This window comes from Hevea brasiliensis, chromosome 4, assembly GCF_030052815.1.
Source record: "Hevea brasiliensis isolate MT/VB/25A 57/8 chromosome 4, ASM3005281v1, whole genome shotgun sequence".
NCBI lineage: Eukaryota > Viridiplantae > Streptophyta > Magnoliopsida > Malpighiales > Euphorbiaceae > Hevea > Hevea brasiliensis.
Window position 1 is genome coordinate 10,829,971 of NC_079496.1, and position 25,842 is coordinate 10,855,812.

Here is a 25,842-nt window from a genome sequence, read left to right on the forward strand (position 1 = left end):
CCTACGTGGATATGGTTTATCCAGATGGGTAAACATGAGAGAAATTATTGATCTGTCGCTGTTTTAGGAACTAAAATTTTGTATCAATGATTCGGTCTTTGATTTAAGACTTAAGAGAAATAATTGTGCAGAGATAATTGATATCAATAATAGTTTTGTATATAAAATTGGGGAAGGTTGCTATTTAGGTCTCCTATTTTAATGAAATTAATGAAAATATATTATTTAATTATTATATTTTATTTTTATTAAATTATTTAATTTTTTTATTAAATAAAAAATTTTAATGTTAATTAAATTATTATTTAATTTTTTTATAATTAAACTAATTAATTATTATTTATATTTTAAAAAATATATTAATTAATCAATATAATTTAATTTTATTAACGTTTTAATCTCTTTTATTACTTTTTATTTTTAAATTATCTTAACATTTTTTCTCTTTTTATCCTGATATTTTTTTTGTATTAGTTATATATATAAAAAAGTTAATAAATTCCCTCTAAATCTCTAAGTAATTAAGATAATAATTTAAAAATTTTTTGAATAGAAAAAACACAAAAATACTACTCAATAAATTGAATGAAAAATCTAAAACAATTTTAAAAAATATAAATTTAAATTTAATTTTCATACAATAAAATTTTTATTTTTCTTCAAAAATATATTTTTCAAAATACAGCTAGCTAATTAGTTTCACTGGAAATAGCTTTGGGCCAGGCATTGGTGCTACCCCTCCATTGTTGCATCCCAGTTCAATGATGGGGCAAGGGTTTGATCCAGCGTCTGGCTCACCTATGGGGAGAATGGGGACTTATGGGGGCTTTCCTGGGGCTCCTACGCCTCCATTTTCAGGGATTCTATCTTCCTTCCCGCCTGTTGGAGGTGTGGGGTTGCCTGGAGTGGCACCACATGTAAATCCAGCATTTTTTGAAGAGGAATGCCAATGGATGGCATGGGAATGATGCCTACAAGTGGGGTTGATGGACCCAATATGGGAATGTGGTCAGATCCTAGTATGGGTGGGTGGGGTAGGGAGGAGCATTGTGGTGGAAGAGCTGGCGAGTCTAGTTATGGTGAGGAAGCTGCATCTGATCATCAGTATGGTGAGGTTAGTCATGATAGAGGAGGTTGGCAGAACACCATTAAGGAGAAAGATAAAGCTTCAGAAAGAGACTGGTTTGGATCCTCTGATAGAAGGTATCGAGATGATTGGGAAGCTGGTTATGATAGAGATATGCCTAGAGAAAAAGATATGGGTGGTCATGATCATGACTGGTCGGAGAAAAGGCATCGTGATGAAAGGGATGTTGGTAGAGAAAGGGAGAGGGAGCGTGAAAGGGATAGGGAACGATCCAGAGACCGTGAACGTGAGCGAGAAAGCGATCGCGATCGGGACAGGGATCGTGATCGTTGTAGGGAAGACCGGGATAGATATGTTGATCATCATAGGTACAGGGACCGTGAAGTGGACCACGATGATGATTGGGACAGGGTAGGTCATGACGGACTCACAGCAAAAATACAAAGAGACTAAACAGTATTTTAAAATACAAAAATCAATTAATTATTTTCATTAAAATAAAAAAATTAAATAATAATTTAATAGATAATAATTAATAAAAAAATTTAAAAAATAAATTAAATAATTTAATAAAAGTCAAATACTAAAAATATATCATATATTTTTTAAATACATAAATTAAATAATTAATTTTATTAAAATATAAAATACTAGGTAATAATTTTTCATATAGAGGTTTTACCTACATTATGCAAAGTTTTACTAACTCGTTCCAACAAATTTTCTTGTACGGGTCACACTTCCTTCTTTGTAAAATTCTTATTTATACTTAATATATTATGATTTAAATTTTATTATATATGATAATTCACATATAAAAGAAAAGATATATATATTTATATATTAGATTCACAATCAACTAAATTTACGTAAATTTTTTCCTTGTTCTCTGATTAAGACTGTATGTGCCATGCAAATGGCAACAGTTTCGTCAACACAATTGCAACAGATCTGGGAAAGAAGAATAGAAATAATAAATCTAACAAACCACAGCAGTCTAATATCATTTGAAAATGCAAATATAAAAAAGTTTCTTAAAATATATTGCTCAAACATCAAATAATTAAAAAAAGAAGTTAAAAATTATATCAGCTTACTAAAAGGAAAGATTTACAAGTTCATCTTCAATTAAAAAAGTATAGCCCACTGGTCATTGCTCTATATAGGACATCTAATAGCATTAGCCCCAAAATTATATAATATATGAATACATATCTTAGCAATGTCTTATTCTCCAATATATATATAAAGAATTTTCTCTATATTCCTTCTACTCGAGGTCTTCGAGTTTTTTTAAGTTTGTTGCCTTTCGTAGACCTTCTTCTGCAGCTTTTGGATAAGGGAAGGTCCTTCCCTAATTTGGAAAGTGGGTTGCTTCCTCCCTCTCTCTAAGTTAAGTAAGGTGTACGTAGCTTTTTGATATATTTTTTGAAGGATATGGGGGATTCTTGATGAGAATTTAAGCTGAAGTGTCTGACTTGTATATGATGTGTTGTTTTTGGCTCTATGGGGAAGGTGGCTTTTTTTAGTTTACTAGTTGAAGGGTTGTATCTCTAGGGTTTTCTAATATTGGCCTTAAATGAGTTTGAAACGCCATGAGTTTTGCTATGTGTCATCCTCTCGAAGGCACCGATGATTGATCTAAATTTTAATTTCAAGAGGTTTCTATCATTTGACTTGGAATGAGGTGATTCAATTTTGATTGAAAAAACTTTTTTTTTTTTTGCAAGCTTGTTCTCTCTATCTTTGCTTTCCAGGTGACCGTTGTAGCCTCGCTGGGAATTGGAGGAGACCCGCGATTTGATGAGCACAACATATTGGTCTCTAAGCTTACGGGCCAGACAACCCGCTTGCCTTAGGCATTAGGATTTGTAATTTTTTGGGCCTTTGGGCTTTATAATTTGGGTTCGAAGTGATTGGGCATCCTAGATCTATCTTCTTGATAATGTCTCCTTTGGTCTTGGACCTTGTATTGCAACTTGCTATTTAATGGAATCTATCTTAAAAAAAAAAGTGTCACACTCCACAAAGAAACCTCCGCTCAATTAGGAGACGATTGTAAGACCCAAGACATCTTGATGAAGAATGGTGTTCTCCTTTCACCCAAAACATGCACTCAAAGAGTGGGGCGAGAGAGAAATTATATTACGAAACTGTAATTTTATATAGGTAGTTTAAATGAAATGACAAGTTAATAAGAATTAAACATGTAAGCAATTTTAATTATTAAATTTTAAAAAAGAAAAAATTACTTGGTGGTCATGCAGTAATTATAATTTCATAGAGTTTACTTATTTATACATAGTTAATTTTTATTTGTTTATCATTTTATATAGGATATCCTATATAAAATGACCGTTGTGCTATATAATTATTCGGAGTGTGGGGTGACAGAAGATGACACTTTTTTCATTGATGAATGTAAAAAAAAAAAATAATTTAAATAATTTAAAAAATATATTTTAAAAGAAATAAAAATTATATATTTATGTGAGAATTCAATTTAATTCTCCTATTGTATGTTTTTTATTCTAAACAACACTTCCAGCATCCATTCTCACTTGATTTGCAATTTTGCAATTCTACACTTAGAAATCTATTTTGAATTTGGCGTTTATCAAGAAGTATTTTACAACTTTAATATAAGAGAAATATCAAGATAAAAATTATGTTTCCACACAGTTTCTATTAGACCTTGCAACATATAAATTCAAAGATCTTTTGAAGGAAATTTGGATTCATTTTGCCTGAGATCAATCTTAGAATTTATTTTTCAATTGAACATCAAAATACTTTATTATTTAAAATTACATAAAAAAATTATATTAAATATTGTAAAATTATTTAGATATCACCATACCTTATTAAATTTTATTTATTTATTACATAAAAACTAGTTTATCTTAATGTAAAAGATTGCATTAATTTGTAATTTAAATTTATTTTTCTACTAAATATTCACTCAAAACGGTGGGTAATCCGAAAACAAATGGAGGCAGTGCGCATCAAGCGCCCCTGCGTAGGTTAGCAAATAAGCTCGGTGAGATTATTAGATTACGTTATATCAGCCCACACCAAAGAAAATCCCAGAAATTTCCCAATCTTTCTCGCCGGTTAGTCACAAAACTTTCCAGATTAGGGTTTCTATCTTTCTCTCTCTCGAAAGTATATTTTTCAAGGTGAGATCTCGAATCTATCTTCCCCCCAAAACATGTTTTCGTTTAATGCGTGAAAACGCCAATACGACTCCGCTCCTATCTCCTGACCGCATCATCAAACCCTAAAACGCCAACTGCGCTGCGAACATGGACGAAGGCGAGGGCTGCGATCAGATTGAGCAGTTCCACCGGAACGAGGCGATCTCAGCTGTTGCGGACGAGGGATTTTTGGGCGAAGAGGACGACGATTACGAAGATCTTTACAACGACGTCAATGTCGGTGAGGGTTTCTTGCAATCTCTTAGGAAAAATGAGGACTTAGGGTTTCAAAATCAAGATAGTAACAACAATAATAACAGCACTAATGCTGAGAAAAAGATCGACCCACCTGTTGTAGCGCCGAATACCGGTGGTCCCGTGACTGGAGATAGTAATGTTTCTAGGGTTTCTGGTTATGAAAGTCAGGGCTTTAGAGGGAGTGATATGGGCCAGAAAGGACCCACCGTTGGATCTGGGGGGCTTAGGGTTGAATTGGGACCGAATTCTAGTAAAATGAATGAGATCGAAGAGCAGAGTGGTAATAATACTAGCATTCTTAGCAGCAACAACAACAACAATGTAAGTGTTCAAGGGAATATTGGCCAGCATTCTCATAGTGTTGGTGGTGTGAATGTGGGTAATATACCCAATGAGAATATGGTTAGGAATGTGAATGGAGGAAATATGATTGGTAATGGTAGTGGTGGGGCTGGGGTTGTTGGCCTCGGTGGAGGAGCCGGCGGTGGAGGTGGAGGTGGAGGTGGAGGTGGAGGTGGAACTATATTGTTTGTTGGGGATTTGCATTGGTGGACAACAGATGCTGAGCTAGAGGCTGAGTTATGCAAGTATGGTGTTGTAAAGGAAGTAAAGTTTTTTGACGAGAAAGCTAGTGGAAAGTCAAAAGGGTATTGTCAAGTTGAATTTTATGACCCTGCTGCAGCTGCGGCTTGTAAGGAAGGGATGAATGGACATATATTTAATGGAAGGCCATGTGTTGTGGCTTTTGCATCGCCTTATAGTGTGAAGAGGATGGGAGAGGCTCAGGTAAATAGGAATCAGCAGATGGCTCAGGCTTCACTTACTCAAGCAAGGAGGGGGAATAATGATGGCGGTAAGAGTGGGGGACCAGGTGGTGCTGGTGGGGCAAGTGGTGTTGCAATTGCAACTGGTGGAAACTATCAAGGTGGAGATGGGAATAGAGGTTATGGGAGAGGAAATTGGGGGAGAGGGAATGGGCAAGGGATGGGTGGTAGAGGTCCAGTTGGTCCAATGAGGAATAGGGCGGGAGGTGGGATGGGTGGGAGAGGTATAATGGGGAATGCTGGAAATGGCTTTGGCCAGGGCATTGGTGCTACCCCTCCATTATTGCATCCCAGTTCAATGATGGGGCAAGGGTTTGATCCAGCGTTTGGCGCACCTATGGGGAGAATGGGGACTTATGGGGGCTTTCCTGGGGCTCCTACTCCTCCATTTTCAGGGATTCTATCTTCCTTCCCGCCTGTTGGAGGTGTGGGGTTGCCTGGAGTGGCACCACATGTAAATCCAGCATTTTTTGGAAGAGGAATGCCAATGAATGGCATGGGAATGATGCCTACAAGTGGTGTTGATGGACCCAATATGGGAATGTGGTCAGATCCTAGTATGGGTGGGTGGGGTGGGGAGGAGCATGGTGGTGGAAGAGCTGGCGAGTCTAGTTATGGTGAGGAAGCTGCATCTGATCATCAGTATGGTGAGGTTAGTCATGATAGAGGAGGTTGGCAGAACACCATTAAGGAGAAAGATAGAGCTTCAGAAAGAGACTGGTCTGGATCATCTGATAGAAGGTATCGAGATGATAGGGAAGCTGGTTATGATAGAGATATGCCTAGAGAAAAAGATATGGGTGGTCATGATCATGACTGGTCGGAGAAAAGGCATCGTGATGAAAGGGATGTTGGTAGAGAAAGGGAGAGGGAGCGTGAAAGGGATAGGGAACGATCCAGAGACCGTGAACGTGAGCGAGAAAGGGATCGCGATCGGGACAGGGATCGTGATCGTTATAGGGAAGACCGGGATAGATATGTTGATCATCATAGGTACAGGGACCGTGAAGTGGACCTTGATGATGATTGGGACAGGGGTAGGTCATCACGGACTCACAGCAAATCAAGAATATCACAAGAGGAGGAGCATCGTTCAAGATCAAGGGATGCTGATTATGGAAAGAGACGAAGGCTTACATCTGAGTAACATAGTAATCAACCTATTATTAGCAAAATTCAGAAAGTATTGGGTTCATCAAATTTATTTTGAATCTCATTGAAGAGGTGTTTTTGGGTTCTTCATTTCTTTAACAGCAGTTCTCAGTTCATTGCCTGAAGTTTTTCTGGTTGCTTCTTCCCATGGCAGCATGGTTACATTATCTTGCAAAAGGAGTAAGTTGCTGATCTCAATTTTGTGGTTGCATGTAGTTCAAGGATCTTCTTTCATTCCCAATCAATGTTAGTTATAATTCATGCATTTGAATTGTTTAGTAGCGGCATCAAAGTTGCAGAACTACAATATTTAGTCCTACAAAATTGTATATTTTCCTGTCAGCTAGCTCTTCTCAGTAGAAGAAGAATATATGAAAAAAATTTCAAATTTAGTTTATGATATGAATACTGCTTAAATTTGCTTTTCTATTTCTTTCATTTCTCCATCCCCTTAAACTTACTTCTTTTCAAAGTAAAATTACCTTTTCTTATTTTCTTGTGAAGGCTGAAGCATTTTTATTCCTTAACATTTTAACTGCTCTTATTGTCTGGATGTGCCACTGCTCCTATTGTCTGGATGTGTCAAACATTTGTAATTTCAAGTCTTTTGTTGTGGCTTTAGTTTTTCATTTTATTTTGTGTTGACACTATCATTTTGAATTAGATCCTTTCTTGATAGCTGAAGTTTTATAGACTTTCGTGATTAGGGTGATCATGTTGAAAGCAACACGGATGGAAGTGAAGGTCAAATGTGGCTGCTATTTTAACTTCTGAACATCCTTCCATGGCCTAAAAATATTAATTCATACTGCTTAAAGTGTTTAACTAGTTACTTATAAGAAGAATGATTATTTGGAGCTGTGGTGACAATTACATAGTTCTGATTAATGTAATTAATTGAGGTTTGAATTTCTGGTGAAGCTTGAAATGAACTAATTCTAGTTAGATCATGAATTAGTCTTAATTACAGCTAAACTATTTCTGATAATCTTTATAAGAATTCATCTAACATTTGAAAAATAAAAGTAATCTCTTATTCTCTTCTGGTGTATGTATTTTTTTGCAGCCTTTACAAGATGCTTAGTTTTTCCCTTTGCATATATTTGCCAATTGATAAATGTTTGCTTGTGTCATTTATCATGAAATTTCTATGTAAATTCTTGAGAATGAGGTTTCATCGTTTCTATATTATGCAAGCACATATTGCATGTTAGGCCAGGGGTACCTTTTCCAACTTATTTTTTGATGAATATGAACCCAAGATGGACATTTGATTATAGCTGTTGTAAAATGACAAGTCTATGAGCATATATATATATATATATATATATATATATATATATATATATATATATATATTAACATTAAATGTTATTGCATGATACAGTGAACTTTGTGCTGATTCAACAATTTTGTTTTCATCATTTTTTGTGAAAGTAAAAAACCTTTGTCCTTGTGTGAACATAAAAGTTTTGATGCTTTCTGTCAATTGTCTTAAGGATTACAGCATGCATGTTTCTCACGCATTTGTTTTATATTTATAGCTTGAAGGCATATGATCTTGAGAATCAAGGCTGTTCGACAGAGTTGTAGGTTTTAAACAGAGATGACAAGTACCTCAACCTTCTATTTGAGAGACACCGCAATGAACCTGCTCTTTGCCTGCATTGATGTAGAAGCGGAACTTTTGGTTTTAAGTTGTTAGCTTTCCTTTCTCGTTTATGTTTCAATTAATTAACACTTGATCATCGAACCAATGTTGTGGATTATGTTATGGCTTGAAATTGCTGAAGTCTGGATGCGGTAGATTAATATAGATCTTACTGTTTGAATGTGATGTAATAGGATTTAGATTAGAGGATGTTACTGATGTGCCCTTTCTGATTAACTAGTTGTATCCTTTCTAGCTTCTTTCCTTTTGTTTTGAGTATACCTCCAGATTGGCCATGCAGGTTTTGTGAAGAATGTAGATTTTTTTTTTAATCATTTCGGTGAATGGCGATTATTTAAGCCCTGAGAATTGTACAAATGCAATTTTTGTATATATGAATATGGCTGATCAGATTTTTTAATGTACAAAAGATGTATATATATTTTTGGTGCACAGATTTATTATTATTTCTTTTTGTTTCTCCCTATTTAATTGGTTAAAGTAGATTTGTTTCATATACTTTATAACCTTGGTTCAAGTCAATTAGGGCAAGAGGCATGGAAGTCATGCCACAATGTGGGAGGTGGTAATTTTAAGTTTGTGGTTTCAAATCATACATGGGTTTTATTTGAATGTGATAAAATGAGGCATTGTTGGAGTGCTTCTAGGAATTTCAAATCTGTCTCCCCCTTTGCACTCTTCCTTCCAAATGAAACAAGGATTGAAAGATCGTATTATTTGGGATTAATAATGCTATGAAATTGCATATTGCTCCTTTTTTATGTGCTATGAAATTGCATATTGCTCCTTTTTTATGTTAAAAAGGCCTTGTTTTGTGCGTAATGCTATCTTTTTACTGCTAGGGTAACTTCTCTATAGTTTTTTATCCCCTCTTACATTTTTGGACAAGTTTTCAGGGTTTTTTTTTAACTGCTTGTTTTGTGGTGTTCAATTTCTTTTGGTATTTGCTGTGTTTTTAACTTGTAGACAGGAAAATTGGGAAAACTGTGTTTGCCTGTGTTAACATTATTACCATTTCTTATTGTGAATGGTCGCAACTAACGAAGTTGGAAGTTGTGAGTTTGAGAGTTAACGCTGCTCCAGCAGGTGATGATGTTTTTTCTATAGTTCAACACGACACTGTTGAGATTGACTCCTTTACATGGGATTCGTCAGCTTTAGCTTTGCTCAACTTCAATAATTCACTGTTCAATTTGGACCTTTTACCGTACAAACAGATGAATCATGATTCCATTTTTTATTTTTATACGTAGTTTTTTTCTTCTCCTAGTTTTTCTTTTCTGTGTCAATCCTCCTGTTGCCATTTGTTCTTTCCTATTTCACAAGTTGTCAATCCTGTTCTTGCCATTTGTTCTCCTATATCAACCATAACATTGAGCTATTTCATTTAAAGGTCTAATATTTAGACTCTGGATAAAGTGATACTACTGAGTTGGTCTTTTTATTTTCAGAATTACTTGAATCTTATTTTTCCATTTCGTTTGCTAATTGATTCATCTGTCCAATTTTTTATATATGAAAAGGCAATAGAATATTTTTTGCACCCAAAATACCTTCATTGTCTCCCCTTTTTTCTCTCCCTCTCTACATCCCATTTCTCTCTCCCTCCCCTTCGTGGTTCCAGTTCACTCTCTCTCTCTTCTTTCCCCTTGAACATCACTCTCTCCCGATATTTCTCTCTTTCTATCCCTTCCTAAACTCTAAAATCCAATATATTTCCCAAATCAAAAACACAAAGTCACCATAAAATCTAGAGCAATAAAAACCATTTAAACAAAATTCATAATCACAAATGACTTTGGTAAATCACAAAGGACAAATCCATTTGAAACAAAACCCAAAATCACAAATCCATCAATGCAATATACGACACACAGGAAACAAAATCCACAATCAATGAGTTCGAACCAGTTAAGGGCTTCCCTTTCTCTCAATCCCTGGAAGGCCACCGAAACGCTTATCGATGTGGGTATACCATTGCTACCTGAGACGATCTATGTGACTGCAAAAGGATGTTTAGTTTTGTCGCCTTCGATTAACAGATGAATAAAAACTGAGCTTATTAAAAGAGGAAGGTGAAGATGATAAACCAAAGGCCCATCAATTAAAGCTAACTGGGCCTCTTCAAACTATCTCCAGGCCCACTAAAGCCCGACCAACTACCTTACCACAACCCGACTCCTCCCATCTGATTATTAAACCCAGAGCCGGTCCTGTATACGTGGCTGTGGTACCCACCGCCATAGCCCTCGACAGTAAAGCCACTGCCATTTCGACGAGCGTCTATCTTACGCGCTACAGCAGTCTCCTCCCCGTCCATTTCTCTAAATCTGTGCAAGCAAACCTTCAAAGGGTCGACCTAGTCTTGAAAGCCCATAGTGATCAAGGCCCAGAGGAAATCATCGCCGCTGATGGTCTTCCTCTTCTCTACGGGACTTATCGGAAGCATCACCTGTAACGAAGCTGATGAACTCAGAGACGCATTCCTGAACAGTCTATTTAGCGTCTTTGGAGATTGTAGCGTTTTCAGGGAGAGCCTTTTTCATGATCCTGCTAACGTTTGCAATGGGCAAGAAACGGTCTTGTTCCCTCGGGGAGACAGGCCTTTGGCGTTGGTGGTCTTTGATGGGTTCTGAGTGCAAAATTTAATAATTAATAGTTAGTACTTAGTACATAAATTTAAAATATATATATATATATATATATATATATATATAATTAATAGAAAATAATTTTATTTACTTATTTCAGATTTAAAATGAAGTTAACGATTTGATTTATTATATTTCTGTAATTATAAAGTTTCTTAAAATAAAATTAGATATTGTATGTTGAAAATTAAACCTTTCTCTCATTTTTTTTTATTTTCCTTATTCATGTCAATGGCTTTTCAATAGGACTAATCAAGTGATTCGTTATCTTTTACGGATAGAGAGGAGACATAGTCTATTTTTATAGAAAATCTTATGGACCTTTTCATCATAAGTCTTTATAAAATTAGACTTATATTTTTAATCACTTTATCATAAATGGCCTAATAGGGGTACTTAAGCTCATTACATAAGTAATCACAAAAAAGAAAAATACAAATTAGGCTATATATAGGAGTGAGTATTCGGTTTAAACCGAATCGAATTAAATTATGAAAATATAATTATATATTTTAGAAATCAAACCGAATCGAAATGAATAAAAAATCGAATCAAACCGAATAACTTTATTTCAGTTTAATTCGGTTCAAATTGATCAGTTTTGATTTTTCATTATTTTTTAATTTAGACTTAATTTTTAAGTTAGCTGATCTAATTTTAACTTTGATTTGAACCTAATAACCATTAATCAATAAAATTAAATAATTTATATATATATAATTTATAAATTCTTTATAAAAATAAATTAATTCAAAAATCAATTCGGTTCGATTTGAATATATAAAATTACTATTCAATTTAGTTTAATCGATTTTTTTCTCTTCAAAACTGAACCGAATCAAAATAACCAAAATTTTTATAATATAAAATCAAATCAAATTGATTAAATTTTAAAATCGAATCAATTGAATCGAATTGATTCGATTCAATTTTTCAATTTCAATCGAAATTTGTTCACTCTATCTATATACAAGTATTCTTAAACTGTATTAATAGTAGCCCATATAATATATTCTTACACTGGGGTCCTCCAGAGTCGTCGTCTGAGTCGGCCATGAAGATACATAATTAACAAGTTGTAGTTGTAGAAGTTCTCCAATCTTTGTAGGATCAGAAACACGCAACTCTGGAAAAATAGCACGAAGTAAGGTGGCAGAGGTTGGCATGCAGATGCAGACACAGCGAGTAAGAACAAGGAGTTGGTTTGGGAGTTGAGGAAACAGAGATTGAGAGCTTGGGATTCGTTGAAATTTGAGAAAGATGTTGAGGAATTCTTGGGAGGAAATGAGATGCATGGTTACTTAGGATGGGATGAGATTAGTGATCAGTGGGTTTAATAAGATCTACGGCTGATACGTGGGTCCTTATGAACCGTTGTTTGTCGACAAGTGTGTTCGTCTTACTTAATCTCCACCTTTCACTTCGTATCTCGCACTTGGTCGGCATCTTTTTCTTTAGCTTTGAATCTACGATGTATGCATTTTAATTAATTATAATTGATGATTATTTCTAATTAGACAGCTTATATTATGTCTGTCTTTTAGCCTAGCTTAATAAGACAAATTATTCATAAATAACAAAAAAGAAATAATAATAATAATAATAATAATAAATATCAACTTGTGTGATAATCCAAACTTTGATTACTAAACGATTAATATAATTGATTAATCTCAACTAAAAATTATTATTAACCACCTAATATAGTAGTTTGATGGTTAATTTAGTGAAATAATTTTATTTTATTTTGATTTAATTTAATATTATCTCTATTTAAAAGTGTAATAAAAGATAATAATGAATTGTTAAATGATTTGTCTTATTAAGTGTCATCTCAAATTCGATAGTAAGTATCATCTCAAATTTGATAGGGCTGAATTAAATTAACGACGTCAATCAATAATCTTAGACTTCGAGTATAAGAGAACTATAATCATGATATTTAAAGGGTCTTCATTTATTATAATTAAAAATATATATATATCGTCAGCACACAATGCAAGTTGCCACCCATGCACTTAATTCGGTTTAATTTAATTTTCATTTGTTTGTGAGCTTTTGATGATTAAAGATACTCTTAAGTGCTCCACTACTTAAGTGGAGCATTTATATTCGATGCAATATTTTGACATTTTATATTTAGTTTCACACTGCACTTTGAGTTATATATATATATTTTCAGTAGTTGCAGAAAATTATATAACTTTTTTTTCCCATTATTTCACAGATTTTTTTAGTGATTTAATCTTCCTCAAAAACTCAAATATTATACACCATAAATGCTATATTATTTTCAAAATATAATTCTTTAACTTTAGATTGTATTTACTTATGGGAAATTATAATTGCAAAAATGTATTTTCACTGTATAAAATTTCTTTCGTTTAATATATTTATTCTATAATATCAAATAGACACTTTTTTTTTCCTTATCTACTTTTCTCTTTACCAAACAAGGTGTTAATGATTAATTTTTTAAAATGTGTAATTAAAACTTTTGTGGGTCACTTGTTCTTTCAATTGAAGAAAAACACACCAGCTTTAGTAATCCTACCTTCAAAATTATGTTAAACTTCACATAATGCTGGATGACATGGCAATGCAAAAAGCTCAACTAGGCCTGGCCGAGGTCAGTTCTAATTTGTTTTCAAACTTGAATTAACAGTTTACTTTAAAATTTAGAGAAATTGAAATCGATGTTTTAGAGTTTTCTCAGTTTCAGTTTCCTTTTCAATCAAATATAATTGTTGAATTTTCTTTTTCTTTTTTAATTTTTCACATTTTAAAAGAAAAAAAAATAATTTAGTCTACAATTGAAAATACAATGTCGATTTTAATTTGATTTTAAATTAAATGGGTCCGATTCAATTATGATTCCAAAGCAGGCCTGTGCATGCTCAACCATGATAATTGGAAAATTTGAACACTCCATTAATAGGCGTGGCAATAGTTCAAAACTATTAAATGTAAATTTCCACATATTGGTTGGGACGTCTCTATCTCAGTCCTAACCATTAGTCTGGCACTTGTAATGCAGAGTTTAGGACCTCATGGAGGATTCTATGAGCTTGTGTAGGACTCCCAGATACTACTTGACAAGGATGATTTAATTAAGAATATGGAAGCCAAATTCACTGCAATGTACCATGTAAGTGTGTTAAATCTGCATTTAGGGATTTAGCCTAAACTATGATTGGGGGCTAAAAGTGACCTCCATCTAGATTTGGAAGGCAAGCCCCACCCCCGCAGTGGCGGTGCATCTTTCAGGTCAATTAGCAGCACCACTCACCGTAGCCCAGGCTGGCAGGTGGACTTTTGACATGTCCCTAAATTGATTTCTAGTTGAAGATGCCAATGTCAAATACATCAGTGGATGCTTCTTGCCTGAGAAATCAGGGTCTACCACAGCAGACTCTTCAATCAATGACAATTATTATTGTTACAGTGGCGGCAGTTATAATACATAAAAGTAGTCGATCCAACAAGTGTGAACACAGAGAGTAATACCATCACCAACAATAATAATGAAATCCTTGCTAATCAGTTAGGCAGCAATCAAGTTAAATCAAAGGCTACAAGAACATACAGCAAAGAAATGTTAAAAGACCAAAAAAGAAACACAATGTTTAAATGCCAGTTAAATTGAGTATTGGGGGAACAAAAAACCTACATATTATGTTAGTGTACACATCATGCTCTATCCTGCATTACAGTTCCGAATAGTTTCGCCTGCTCTACATTTCCTAATAAACACAAGTTTTGCTCTGCCATTAAATTAAACACTAACAGTAAATTACATAGCTGGATTTGCTGACAAACTAAGCATTACATTTGCGCACAACTTAGTGGAAACTACTGAGATAAGATAAGCATACATAGCTACATTATTTTCTGGCAGTCATGAACTGAAGATACAAGTTTTCAGGCTTCAACCACTTGGCCAGCAGATTGATTTTCATCTTTCTCAGCATCACCGTCTCCATCTTCATCATCAGCCTCGTCAGCTAGTTTAGTAAGCTCTTCTTGAATCATAAGTTTTATAGATGACTTCATTTGGGTGAGATCAGTATCAAATTGCTGAGCTGAAAAGCAGCCAGATATCTTTCAGAGAACCAGGAATAAAATCACCACACACAGGTTTCAATTCAAGAGTCAACAAACAAAATTGGAAAGAAAGGAATTATTATTTGTTTTGATGGTGATGACTTGCAAAGAAAAGCTTCCTGTACAATCCTTGATTAAAACATTTCTGAAAGCACTTTTCAACACGTGAACAATCAGGATAACTACAGGAAAAACAGCACAGAGCACAAAGCTTTCCCACAAATCCACTCTGGTCCAGAAAAATCAACTACTGTGGTATAATTGGTGAATACCACTTATGTTACCCAGGTCATTCAAATAGAGGTTAAATAAATACGTCTAACTTCCAGTGGGGAATAAAATATTTTAAAATTAAGGCTATTGTTGTTCCATCATTTTTTCTTTAAAGAATCACAAAAATTACTCAAATAATAGGAGTGAAAAAAACATACCAAGTTGCTTCAGAATGTCTGTGAATGTAGCCTGCAAAAGGAGATTACAGCTTAATTTTGCAATGACAGCATTAATTAGTAGAAGACAAAAAATAAACACAAAATCAGAATTCATCTAGTTTGTTTTACACGAAAAGAAAAATAACAAGTTCAATTGCAAACACATGGTTTGGGAATATCAACAAAAAAGACCACAAACATGCAAAAAGCACAGTCAGACTGTTCTTTTAACATTTTTGAAATGACCAAAAAGCCAGCGCATTAGATAATCCTCATTTTATCTCTCCATGTTTTGCCAATTCTTAAAGTACCAAATCTTAGACAATATAGCTTGGAAACATTAAAAAAAAAAAAATTACGCAGCTTCATGAAACAGCACATAAATCCAATTGTGCAGTACACGACCACAGAAGCAATGCCATCCAAAGACAAGAAGAGTGAAAAAGTCTTATAAATAGATTTAATAATAATAGTCATAAACAAAGGCACTTACTGTTTGTTCAGGGGTATGCCACACATATGAGCAATCTTGCAATTAGGAGGGCTTATATTAATTAAAAAGTTCAATGGCTAATCCAGCATTATTCATTTACAGTCCTTTTAACTGAAAAACCATTAAAACAGTAGTAAACTAGCAATATCAGATCTTACCGTATTAAAATCCACCTCCTTAAGAATTTCACATATGGCATCCCTAAGCTCATCATCAGTTGGCTTCAATTTCTCCTCTTTGACTTCAGCCTTTTCCTTCCCTTTTGCAGCCCTTTTACCTTATTTTGATAAAAATGATTTCTCAGTATACTTCTGATTAGAAGAAATATTATTATTTTTTAATCTAATATAGTAGTAACAATCATTATATTGAAGAAAGGAACTTAAGTGAAGAATTTATGAATACTGAATTTATAATCTTCATATGCTTAAGATCTTTCGCCCAAATAGACCACCATTTTCCATGTCCCAAATGAGAACTAGCACGAGAAAAAAAAAATCACCTGTTCTCTCCTTGGAAGGAGATTTTGCAGGAGTTGAGGACTTCTCCTTTACTAATTTGTCATTTTTCTTCTTCCTTGAGAAAACCTTCGGACTTGCATCACTGCCATCATCCTCTTCAGTGCGTTTTGATGAAGATTTTTTAGGCATTCTTTTTGGTGGAGGACTGGATTTAATGAAAAGTCTCTGGGTTCTAGCTTTTCCAATAGATTCCTTCTTTCTAGGCGACGTTTTTGAGCTTGTTTTGTGCTTGCCAACATCTGCTTGAGATTCCTCCTCCGACTCATTTTCTTCATTTTCAGAATGCTCAGGCATCTCAGCATCAGATTTCTCTGGAACACCATTCTCATTTTCCTTTTCTATATATTCTTCTTCCTCCTCTTCCTCTTCTTTTTCTTCTTCTGACTCATCTTCTGTATCAGGTGTGTCTTTTTTATCAGTTTTTGAAGCATCCCCAGCCTTTTTTCGACTCTGAAATATGCCAAATATTAAATAATAAAATAAAAATAGAAGTAATAAGGAAACACACAACAATCTAGATAGATGACGGATAGAAATGCATTGTGTAAGTTCTTCACAGGTAGTAGAATTGCACAAATAATACCATAAGCCTAGCTTTCACATACTCTTCTTCAATGGAAGAGCTTTCAGTTTCGTGACAGCACATACAAGATATGAAACAGGTTAACACTGAAAATCGTATTACACAATTTAATGCAACTAAGAGAATATTGACCCCTCTCTTCTGCCTCATCCGTTTCCATCTTCCTCCAAAGAGACAATGGGGTAGACAATAGATACTTGAAAAAGAGATTATAATCCATGGAAGTATTGCCCCATTGGCAACTAGTAAATGAAACTTAATTAGTAAAAGGAAATACACATTTCCAATATTACCAGGGAAAAAATACCTTTGCTGAACGTGTTGAAGACACACTCCCAGAGGCTGAGCTTTTGGTCACCCTCTTGCGCTTTTTGCTCTTATTTGCCTGAGAATCAGATAAAACTTTAAATCTTAAAATATATGCCAATGCCAGAGTCAGAAATATACCATATCAACTTTAAATTGTACAAAATGAGGGGGAAAAAAAGAGCTAACTACCTTTTCTTTTTCCGCAAGTAGCACAGTAGTTGTAGCATGAGGGGCCGCCAGAAAGTCTATCAACTTTGCAACGATATCTTCCTGCATTTTCATTTCGAACAGCATATATTATACAACTAACAGAAAGGCAAGCCTTGATTTTTAGGTTGCAAAGCTATACCACCAGAGCACCAGAAACCAATGCACCATAAAGAAACTAGAGATTATGCAGTGAGCATTTGACATTATAATTGCACAACTACAAATCATAGGAGTTGTTAATTTAATCACAGTGAGATTATCAACTGCAGGTTTATCTGCATAGTCACACAGACATAGCAGTATGTATCTTTGAATTGATTGTTCTACATGACTAAATGAAAATTAACAATAAAAAAACACACAGGTAAAAAAGAGATGTTCCACATAACTAAATGATAAACAATAAAGAACAAGGTAAAAAAAGAAGGTTTTTCGCTAGTCAAGTAGTTCTATAATGTTGGAGAGATGATAGCAGAATACTCAATTATCGGAACCCTTGAACTGAGCCTTAAATATGAAAGTTGAGCAATTTACCTTCTTTGTAGCTGCCTTGGCAACTGGTATGTCAAGTACATCACAAAATTCCAGCAATTTTTCTTTATTACACTTGTCAAATTTTTCTTTTACTTTAATCTTTTGCTTTTCCTGAAACAATAATAGAACATACAGACAATCCTTTCAGAATACCAACATAAATATCATGCTAATTATTAATGACAAACTGATGAACTAAAATCTTTAAGCCCTGCAAATACTTGTACATTTAAGGAAATTTCACTTTCTCACAAATATGATATTTCTTACCTCATTTTCATGCCACACAAAACCAGAGAACCGGGATATATTACTCTTGATCTGAATTGCCTGCAAAATCAAGGAACTGAAGTTGCATAAATGTAGGAATACCATGATTTTTAGCTTTTCCATCCCATAGGAAATTCACATGAAAGTTTTTTTTTGGCACAGAATTTAAACATCCTTGTCACCAACCATGGATCACAAAGAAGAACAAAGCAGTATAAAAATAAACAAGAAAAATGATCAATAGTTGAATTACCTTCCCTCTCCTCCCAAAAAGAATTGTATGAAGCAGCTTAAAGGTATCATCAATCTTCCTTCTGGATAACTTGAATGCAACTGAGGAGAAAACAAATTAAAGTCAGTTACTTTATATAGTGCTGCGCAGAGATTGATTTAGTACACCCAACAGAATTGGGGAGAAAAAAAACAGAATTTTCCATATATTTCAACCACACCCATAAACCTAGCAAAAAAAATTTCAAAGACAACAGGAGATTCAGAAACAAAGAAATATTACAAATAAAAACAGCTTTTGGCAAATTTTATAAACCTAAATCCCGCAAGTTAAAATCATATTATCACCAAAAGCTATCCAATTGATAAAAGAATTTGTGAACCCAGAATGTCAACAAAACAACATTTACCAAAATGGCAATGCAGCTAATGAGAAATGCAAAAGAAATAACAGCTAGAATAAAAGAAAGCAGAAAATAACACAACAATATGTCACTAACTGCTTATCCTGCCAACTTGAACAATAGACATTACCATGCATATTATCTTTCAAATACATAAACCTTTCAGAATCTTTAAGACAAATTAACTCAAATTACAAAAACATCAAGGGTAACCATATGAATTTGGAACTCCAATCACACAGATGACAGACCAAATCATTAGGTTACCACTTTAATTATTTAAATAGAAATTTAAATCACTAAGTTAGCCAACAAATACTTTAATGGTTGTTATTAAGCAGAAAAATAAATACATTATACAATGCACAAAAAGACATCAACGCAACAACTGAAGTCAAATCTTATTTGCATTTTTTATAGAAAAATCCGAATTATGAGGAATGGAGAAAAGAGGACAACCATAAGCAAAAATATTTTGTTCAACCACCTTAGCAACCAATTAAGCAGGAATTAAACAAAAAATAATAAATAAAAGACAGAACATACCATTAGGTATATCTTTCAGTGGGGTGCCAGAGCCCTGCAATTTCCAAGGGAGGCTATGTATATATTTAAATCCCCATGGAATATAAAAATAAATTTTCAATAGGAAAATGCAAGTTGAAACATCACAAAAAATAAAAAAGAACACCTTTTCAATGTGGAATTCCTTGGTTGCATCTTTCTCAATAGATGCCACCAGCCTTTCAACAGATTTCCGCTCACGTTGTGGCCTGTCAGAGGCAGGGGTCCTTGGTTCTGGCTCCTTCTTCTCTTTCACCACCTTCTTCTTCTTCTTCTCAACTTTCTCTGCACCACTCTTCTTCTCCCCGCCACTCTTCCTTCTCCCACGTTTCTTTACTCCCTTCTCCTCATTCTCTTCAGCCTTCTCTTCTTTCTCTTTGGACCCATCCACCTTCTCCTCCACATCTTCTTTGCTTTCCTCCTTTTCTTCAACCTCTGCATCTCCTTTTGACCCAGTTTCTTCTTCCAATGGTTCAGTTTTTTCCTCCACTACAGTTTTGGGTTCCTCCTTTCCTTTTTCTTCATCTTCTTGGCTTTCCTTTTCTTCATTCACCTTGGGGTCTTCATCCATCTTCTCAGCCTCAACTTTCTCATTATTAAGTTTATCTTCATCCATTGCTTTCAATTCACTACTTTCCTCTTCCATTTTCTCTGTCACAATATTAACAGATTTCTCTGGTGCACTAGTCCCATTTTCAACTACCTCAGAAACTTTGGTTACTGTTTCTTCTTCACCCATTCGCAGCCCGATCCAACGCAGAATCTACAACAAAAGCAACCTTTTTCCCTCACTTGAAAATCCACTTGCACTAGGATAATATAAAGCTGTATTCAAGAGGGGAAAATCATCTTCACTTAGAAAGACTTGAAATTTAATCCACTAATCAATAAAAACCAAAAAGGAGAAGAAAAATTGAGATTCACTTAATGAATCTCAACAGATAGATTATCATATTTTAAGAAGGAAAAAGAAAATTCAGAACAACTGGCCTGGTTAACTCTTTAACAGAAAACATTCCTACAATTTTTTTTACAATACAAAATTATTTCAGTTTTAAGACATGGTAATATTTTCTACAAATGAACCACGTACTTTGCAGTACAACTTCCATTGCAACAACTATAAGGAACACGTTCATTTCTAAAAGTCTAGCGAAGAGCTTTTGGCCCATCCCATCCTCACTGACAAAAAAAGTAAAAAGGAGGAAGAAAGCAGAACCTCACTAAAAAATGAGGAAAACATTCAAATAGAAGGCAATATATGATCAAAAGACTAATAAAAAATAAAATTAAGCCCTGCACACGCCAATATTTACAATTAATAAGCAAATTCCAACAAAAAAAAATACATTGTGCCAACGGTTTGCGAAAAAGAGAACAACATAAGCCTGTGCAATTTACAAGTACCAGCACGATCTAGGACAGCTTGAACAGATTCCAAAACAGAGAAAAATGAGAATAGGACCCTTACAAATGGCAAATAATAGAACATACAGCAAAATTCTCTGTTTGGCAACAGGAAAAACAGAGAAGACAATAGGGAAAAAAAGGTTCAAAACTCAAGTTTAATGTCGCTTGCTCTTTACAGTGGAAGCGTGAAAAATAAGCTGAATTAAGCTAAATGTACTTAATTAACCTCAAATTAGCAAAAACTTCGGGTTCCACGTCAGGTATTTCAATAGCCCCCAATTTAAAATCCAAAACATGAACAAAGAAGATTGACCTCAGCATATTCTCAGCAAACAAACAGAACAAAGAAAATTGAATTTCACATACAAAACATGAAAAAATAAAAAATCAACATTTCCATAAAAAACGAACACAAATGAAAATCCTAACTTCTAAACAAGCAATTCAGAACACTAATTACAAGGACATTGGAAAAAAAATTACATCCAAATTGAAACCCAAAAAAAAAAGCATGAAAATTATAGAGAGTAATGGACGAAACAGCAAACAAAATTGAAACTCACAGAGATTTAAGAGGCCTAATCCGTGGATTTGAAATCTTACAAGGCAAGGCTTTTGAACTCTAACACACGCACGCACACACTCTCTCGCTCTCTCAATTGGGACACATCTTTAAGTTTCGATTTCTGGTTACTGAGTCTTGAGAAATTAAAAAATGAAAATGAAAAAAGCGAGTCTTAATTGGGGACGGATTTTATATGTCGGACTTGAAATCCGGATTTAAAATGCCGTTAAATGCCACGTAGGATGGAACTGTCAAATGTGTGGGAAAAAGATCGAGATTGGGGAAGTGAAGATGGACGGCTCAGAATTTGATTTGAGAGTATCTCTTGAATTAACGGCTGTGATTCAATATTCGACCGCGCAAAGAAAATGGCATCTTTTGCATTTGCATGGATGGGTCCAGACAGAGGTTAGGAAATTAACTAAAAAAGGGAATTTATACTGCAATTTTTTTAATAAATTAAATGTTATTTATAAATAATTATCATTATTAAAAATTTAAAAGGAATTTGATTTGATTTATAACTCTACTAATTTTAATTATAAATAAATTAATATTTAATTTAATTTATAAATTTAAAAATTATTTAAAATAAGTTAATAATTATAAATAAGGTATGATTATCTATTTATTTTAAAATTATTTTTTTATTAAATAAAAAATTATATTATTTACAATTTTTTTAAAATATCAACACTAATTTCATTTTAATAACTAAAACACTCAATTATATATATATATTTGCCCATCTTGACAAATTAAACACCTTTAAATATTTAAATTATTTAAAAATTAATTTTAAATAATTTTATTAAATAATTAACTATTAATTTTTAAATTAATTTATAAAATAAAAAATAAAAGTTTAAAAGTAAGTAGCAAATTTAAACAATCTCTTAATTATAAAATATAGAAAATAAAATATAAAATAAGTTAAAATTATAAGTAATTATAAAAAAATAAAAAATATTTTATCATAATTTATTTATTGTAAATAAAAATTATTTTATTAAAATTAACATTTAATACGGCGATAAGATTTAAAAATAAAAAATAAATATAAATAAAGTAAACTAGAAAATAAAATCTCATCGAAAAAAATAATGGAACATGATTTTGCATTGATTGCTAACATTGAGTCGTTATGGATATGTTAATCAAATTTTTCTTAAAGTTAAATCTTGATGGCATCACGAATCATGGGCATGCTTATTCTCAACCACGCGTTCCTATTGCACCCTCTTAACATGTTACGACCCAACCTATGAGTCAGACCGACACTAAGACCTAGGCCAGCCTAAAACTCCCGAAATCTATAGTAAGCCTTACTATTTCTTAACCCAATCCTAAGACCCATATTGAGCATAATTTCAAGAAATCAACTGGACAGAGTCAGGCCATGACATGGGCCATCCAACGGAAAGTTTTTTACTCACCAAACCTATAAACACAATATATATATAACAATTGGGGGATCTCAGCTCACCTTCCAAATACTCATAACAATACTAATTCAAATGGGAGCTCAACTCTCTCACTCAACCCAATGATCATCCATGCATACTCATATATTATGCTTACAATTGCAGTTAATACATACATAAATATCCAAATGAGTACATCACTAATAATAATAATACATGTGAAGTTCTAGAACAGAATAAAAGAACAAAATAAAATTAAATGTCGATAGTAGCCCTACGAAGAAGAGAGCAAGTTAAACTCATTAAAGGACCTCCTGTATCTTGAAAAAATAGATAAAAAGGAGTGAACGTTCAACTCAGAGAGTAAAATACTAATTTTAAGTACAATTTCTATAGCTATCTAAAACTAATGCATCCTAAAGAGTGGAATGCAACACCTTCATAGTTTTCATACAAATCCTATCATAAATAAAAAAAAAAAAAGGTAATTTGGAGCACTCACACACCCATATAATTTTCAAACAGTACATATATGGGAGTTGATCCCCTATACAGCTCTCTTAATCTAATCTTTGCCAGCGAGTACATCTCAAGCTGGACTTTCTCTTAATAGACCAAATACGGGGGCCAGCGAGATTATCTCGAGCCGTGCCTACCCAGCTTATCCATAAAAGGATTGGGTTCCAGCGAGGCAAGCTTTAGCCGCGTCTACTTGTCCTATCCATATCTAATATCACACAGCACACGCACGCCAACACACGCACACTGCTCCAAATTACCATAAAACAACATCCATAATATTTTATTAAATAAAAATGCAATATAAAATGTGCCTAGTATTTAACTATATAAATATATATTTATAAGTGATGAATGGACATGCCTGAACATATAATAATATTGAAATTATAATTAAAATCAATATTGTACTCACAGATGTAAACCGAGGTCACTGTGGTGGCTGGGCGGAGGAGGAAGGCTATACCTGCTCACCTGACAATTATATTACAATTATTTAATATAATTGACTCAATATAAACTTAAAAAGAACCAAAGACACCATAAGTTGTGCCGAAAATTCGGTAGAGTTTCCCTATACCTAGGACCCACCCAACCTGCAAAGTAGTTCAAATCACACTTCTAAAGCCACTCATCATCTCAACAATAACACCTGGGCCCTCCAACTTAGGTAAATCTCACATAATCTAACAATTCAATTATAAGGTTTAAAACAGATATTTTACAAAAGTCATTATAGCTAGCTTTAAAAATTCTAAAATTTTATCCTACGGTCCTTAGCAATATTATAGAGCTAACGCAATAGGAATTATAATTTTCTAGCTACCCATGAATATTTTATGAAATTTTATTCTAAACCCAGCACTATAAAATTGAAGAAACTCAGAGTTTAGGTTTACCTATACCAATTCTGATGCTTGAAGGCGTCCGGAGCGTCTGAAAATGGTAGGGTAGCCTATAACTTTGACCCAGTTCTGAAGTGATTCTGGCAGCTTATCTGCTCGACCCAAAATTGTAAATCCGGGTGACGATCGAATTGCCACAAAATGAAAGTACCTACGCAAAGCCCATAACACCAAGGGTTAGACTAAAATATTTATATTTACATATAAAATAATTATTTGAAAATTATGGGTGTTACATTCTCTCCCCCTTACAGAAAATTCGTCCTCAAATTTTACACAAGGTAGAATAAAGAATTACAAGATTACACAGTGGACAAGTACAGGTATTAACTAATGCAAAATAAACCAATAATGAATGTACCTGAGGTTTTGAGCATTAGGGGCCAAATAAATGATTTAGCCTCACATGAGATGTGATAGGCAAGGAGTTGCTCATTTATAGTTTGTTGTGATTCGAATAATGGATGTGCCTGAGATTGATCAACAAAACTATAAGAATTCAATCACCCACTAGAAATCCATCCAACTAGGATTTCCGTTTCCTACTTTGGAAGTGTAGGATTCGCCAAGTTAGCAGGAGGACTAATTTGATTAAAAGACTATAATCATTTTGATTAATTACTTCATACATTTACTAATTAATCTTATTATTTTCTGCAGTTTATATTTTGATAATAATGAGTACACAACAAACACCACCATCTAATGTCCTTGCGGGCATACTTGATCATAATAGGTTAACAGGACCTAATCTTTTTGATTGGCTCAGGAACCTGAAGCTTATCCTGAACATAGAACATATAGGATATGTTATAGATTTAAAAGTTCCTGGTCCCTTACCTCCAGGGGCCACTCCAGAGAAATTTGAAACATTGGACAAGTGTAAGGTGCATGATATGAAAGCCAGGTATTGCATGCTAGCTTCTATGACTAATGAATTACAAAAGCAATATGAAAACATGCAAAGTGCAACTAAGATCCTTCTTCACTTATAAGAGTTGTATGGTGAACATAGTAGGCATGCTAGATATGAGATATCTAGACAGCTGTTCCGAATGAAGATGTCAGAGAGACAGAATGTAGGAGATCATATTCACAAGATGATCCGACTTATAGAGCAGCTGAAACATCTTGACTTTCACATGGATTTCCAACTGTAAACGGATTTGATCCTTCAATCCCTACTAGAGTCTTTTGGAAATTTTGTCACAAATTTCCATATGACCAAACAAGAATGCACTATGGCTGGCTTACTTAACATACTGGTTATTACTCAGAAGAATATACTGGGCAATAAAGGAAAAGAGGTAACTTTAGTTGCATCTTCTTCTTCAGCTGGAAAGTCCAAGAAGAAGAAGGCCAACAAGAAAAAGAAACATCAAGTTCCTGGTCCTTCCAAGAAAGCAACCAAATAGAAGGGCTAAAAGACCGAAGCTGGGCAAGGCAAGGGAAAGTGTTTCCACTGCCAGAAGGATGGGCAATGGAAAAGGAACTGCCCAGAGTATCTAGCTTCTCTAAAGGACA

The 25,842-nt window shown here is 33.9% G+C and overlaps 3 protein-coding genes and 1 pseudogene across 6 annotated transcripts; 2 read left to right on the plus strand and 2 right to left on the minus strand.

The window, feature by feature from the left end:
- The first annotated feature begins 731 nt into the window (after positions 1 to 731).
- On the plus strand, positions 732 to 2,891 carry LOC131179384 (uncharacterized; annotated as a pseudogene).
- A 1,265-nt stretch (positions 2,892 to 4,156) lies between these two features.
- Positions 4,157 to 8,429, plus strand: LOC110647655 (uncharacterized). 2 transcript variants are annotated; one of them, XM_021801707.2, is made up of 3 exons: positions 4,157 to 6,517; positions 6,621 to 6,698; positions 8,063 to 8,429. In XM_021801707.2, exon 1 carries the CDS (start codon positions 4,393 to 4,395, stop codon positions 6,511 to 6,513), a length of 2,121 nt encoding a protein of 706 aa, XP_021657399.2. In that variant the 5' UTR covers positions 4,157 to 4,392; the 3' UTR covers positions 6,514 to 6,517; positions 6,621 to 6,698; positions 8,063 to 8,429. The 2 variants fall into 2 exon arrangements, with proteins under 2 accessions (XP_021657399.2, XP_021657323.2); XM_021801631.2 differs by having other exon boundaries at positions 4,157 to 6,698.
- Positions 8,430 to 9,928: 1,499 nt separating this feature from the next.
- LOC110653688 (uncharacterized) lies at positions 9,929 to 12,312 on the minus strand. The gene is made up of 2 exons (XM_058145312.1): positions 11,861 to 12,312; positions 9,929 to 10,822 (listed from the first exon to the last, which is right to left on the minus strand). The coding sequence occupies exons 1-2, from the start codon at positions 12,134 to 12,136 to the stop codon at positions 10,733 to 10,735; spliced, it is 366 nt and encodes a 121-aa protein (XP_058001295.1). The 5' UTR covers positions 12,137 to 12,312; the 3' UTR covers positions 9,929 to 10,732.
- A 2,143-nt stretch (positions 12,313 to 14,455) lies between these two features.
- On the minus strand, positions 14,456 to 21,632 carry LOC110647498 (DEK domain-containing chromatin-associated protein 4). 3 transcript variants are annotated; one of them, XM_021801389.2, is made up of 13 exons: positions 21,469 to 21,630; positions 20,589 to 20,677; positions 19,623 to 20,320; positions 19,478 to 19,511; positions 18,550 to 18,629; positions 18,297 to 18,356; positions 18,027 to 18,137; positions 17,472 to 17,552; positions 17,281 to 17,358; positions 16,372 to 16,840; positions 16,028 to 16,146; positions 15,377 to 15,407; positions 14,456 to 14,923 (listed from the first exon to the last, which is right to left on the minus strand). In XM_021801389.2, exons 3-13 carry the CDS (start codon positions 20,232 to 20,234, stop codon positions 14,763 to 14,765), a joined length of 1,836 nt encoding a protein of 611 aa, XP_021657081.2. In that variant the 5' UTR covers positions 20,235 to 20,320; positions 20,589 to 20,677; positions 21,469 to 21,630; the 3' UTR covers positions 14,456 to 14,762. The 3 variants fall into 3 exon arrangements, with proteins under 3 accessions (XP_021657081.2, XP_021657153.2, XP_021657218.2); XM_021801461.2 differs by lacking the exon at positions 20,589 to 20,677 and having other exon boundaries at positions 21,469 to 21,632; XM_021801526.2 differs by lacking the exon at positions 20,589 to 20,677 and having other exon boundaries at positions 19,623 to 20,258.
- Positions 21,633 to 25,842: the final 4,210 nt, after the last annotated feature.

Bases quoted from the DNA above. Each gene is read 5' to 3' on its own strand.
- LOC110647655 (XM_021801631.2), top strand. From the start codon at position 4,393: ATGGACGAAGGCGAGGGCTGCGATCAGATTGAGCAGTTCCACCGGAAC.
- LOC110653688 (XM_058145312.1), bottom strand. From the start codon at position 12,136: ATGCATCTCATTTCCTCCCAAGAATTCCTCAACATCTTTCTCAAATTT. The intron at 10,823-11,860 runs GTAAGAATATAT...TTTTGCACTCAG, and splicing joins CGACTCTGGAGGACCCCAGT to AACCCATCAAAGACCACCAA.
- LOC110647498 (XM_021801461.2), bottom strand. From the start codon at position 20,234: ATGGGTGAAGAAGAAACAGTAACCAAAGTTTCTGAGGTAGTTGAAAAT. The intron at 17,359-17,471 runs GTAGTTAGCTCT...TCTGATTCTCAG, and splicing joins TACTTGCGGAAAAAGAAAAG to GCAAATAAGAGCAAAAAGCG. The intron at 14,924-15,376 runs GTATGTTTTTTT...GCTGCTTTTCAG, and splicing joins AGACATTCTGAAGCAACTTG to CTCAGCAATTTGATACTGAT.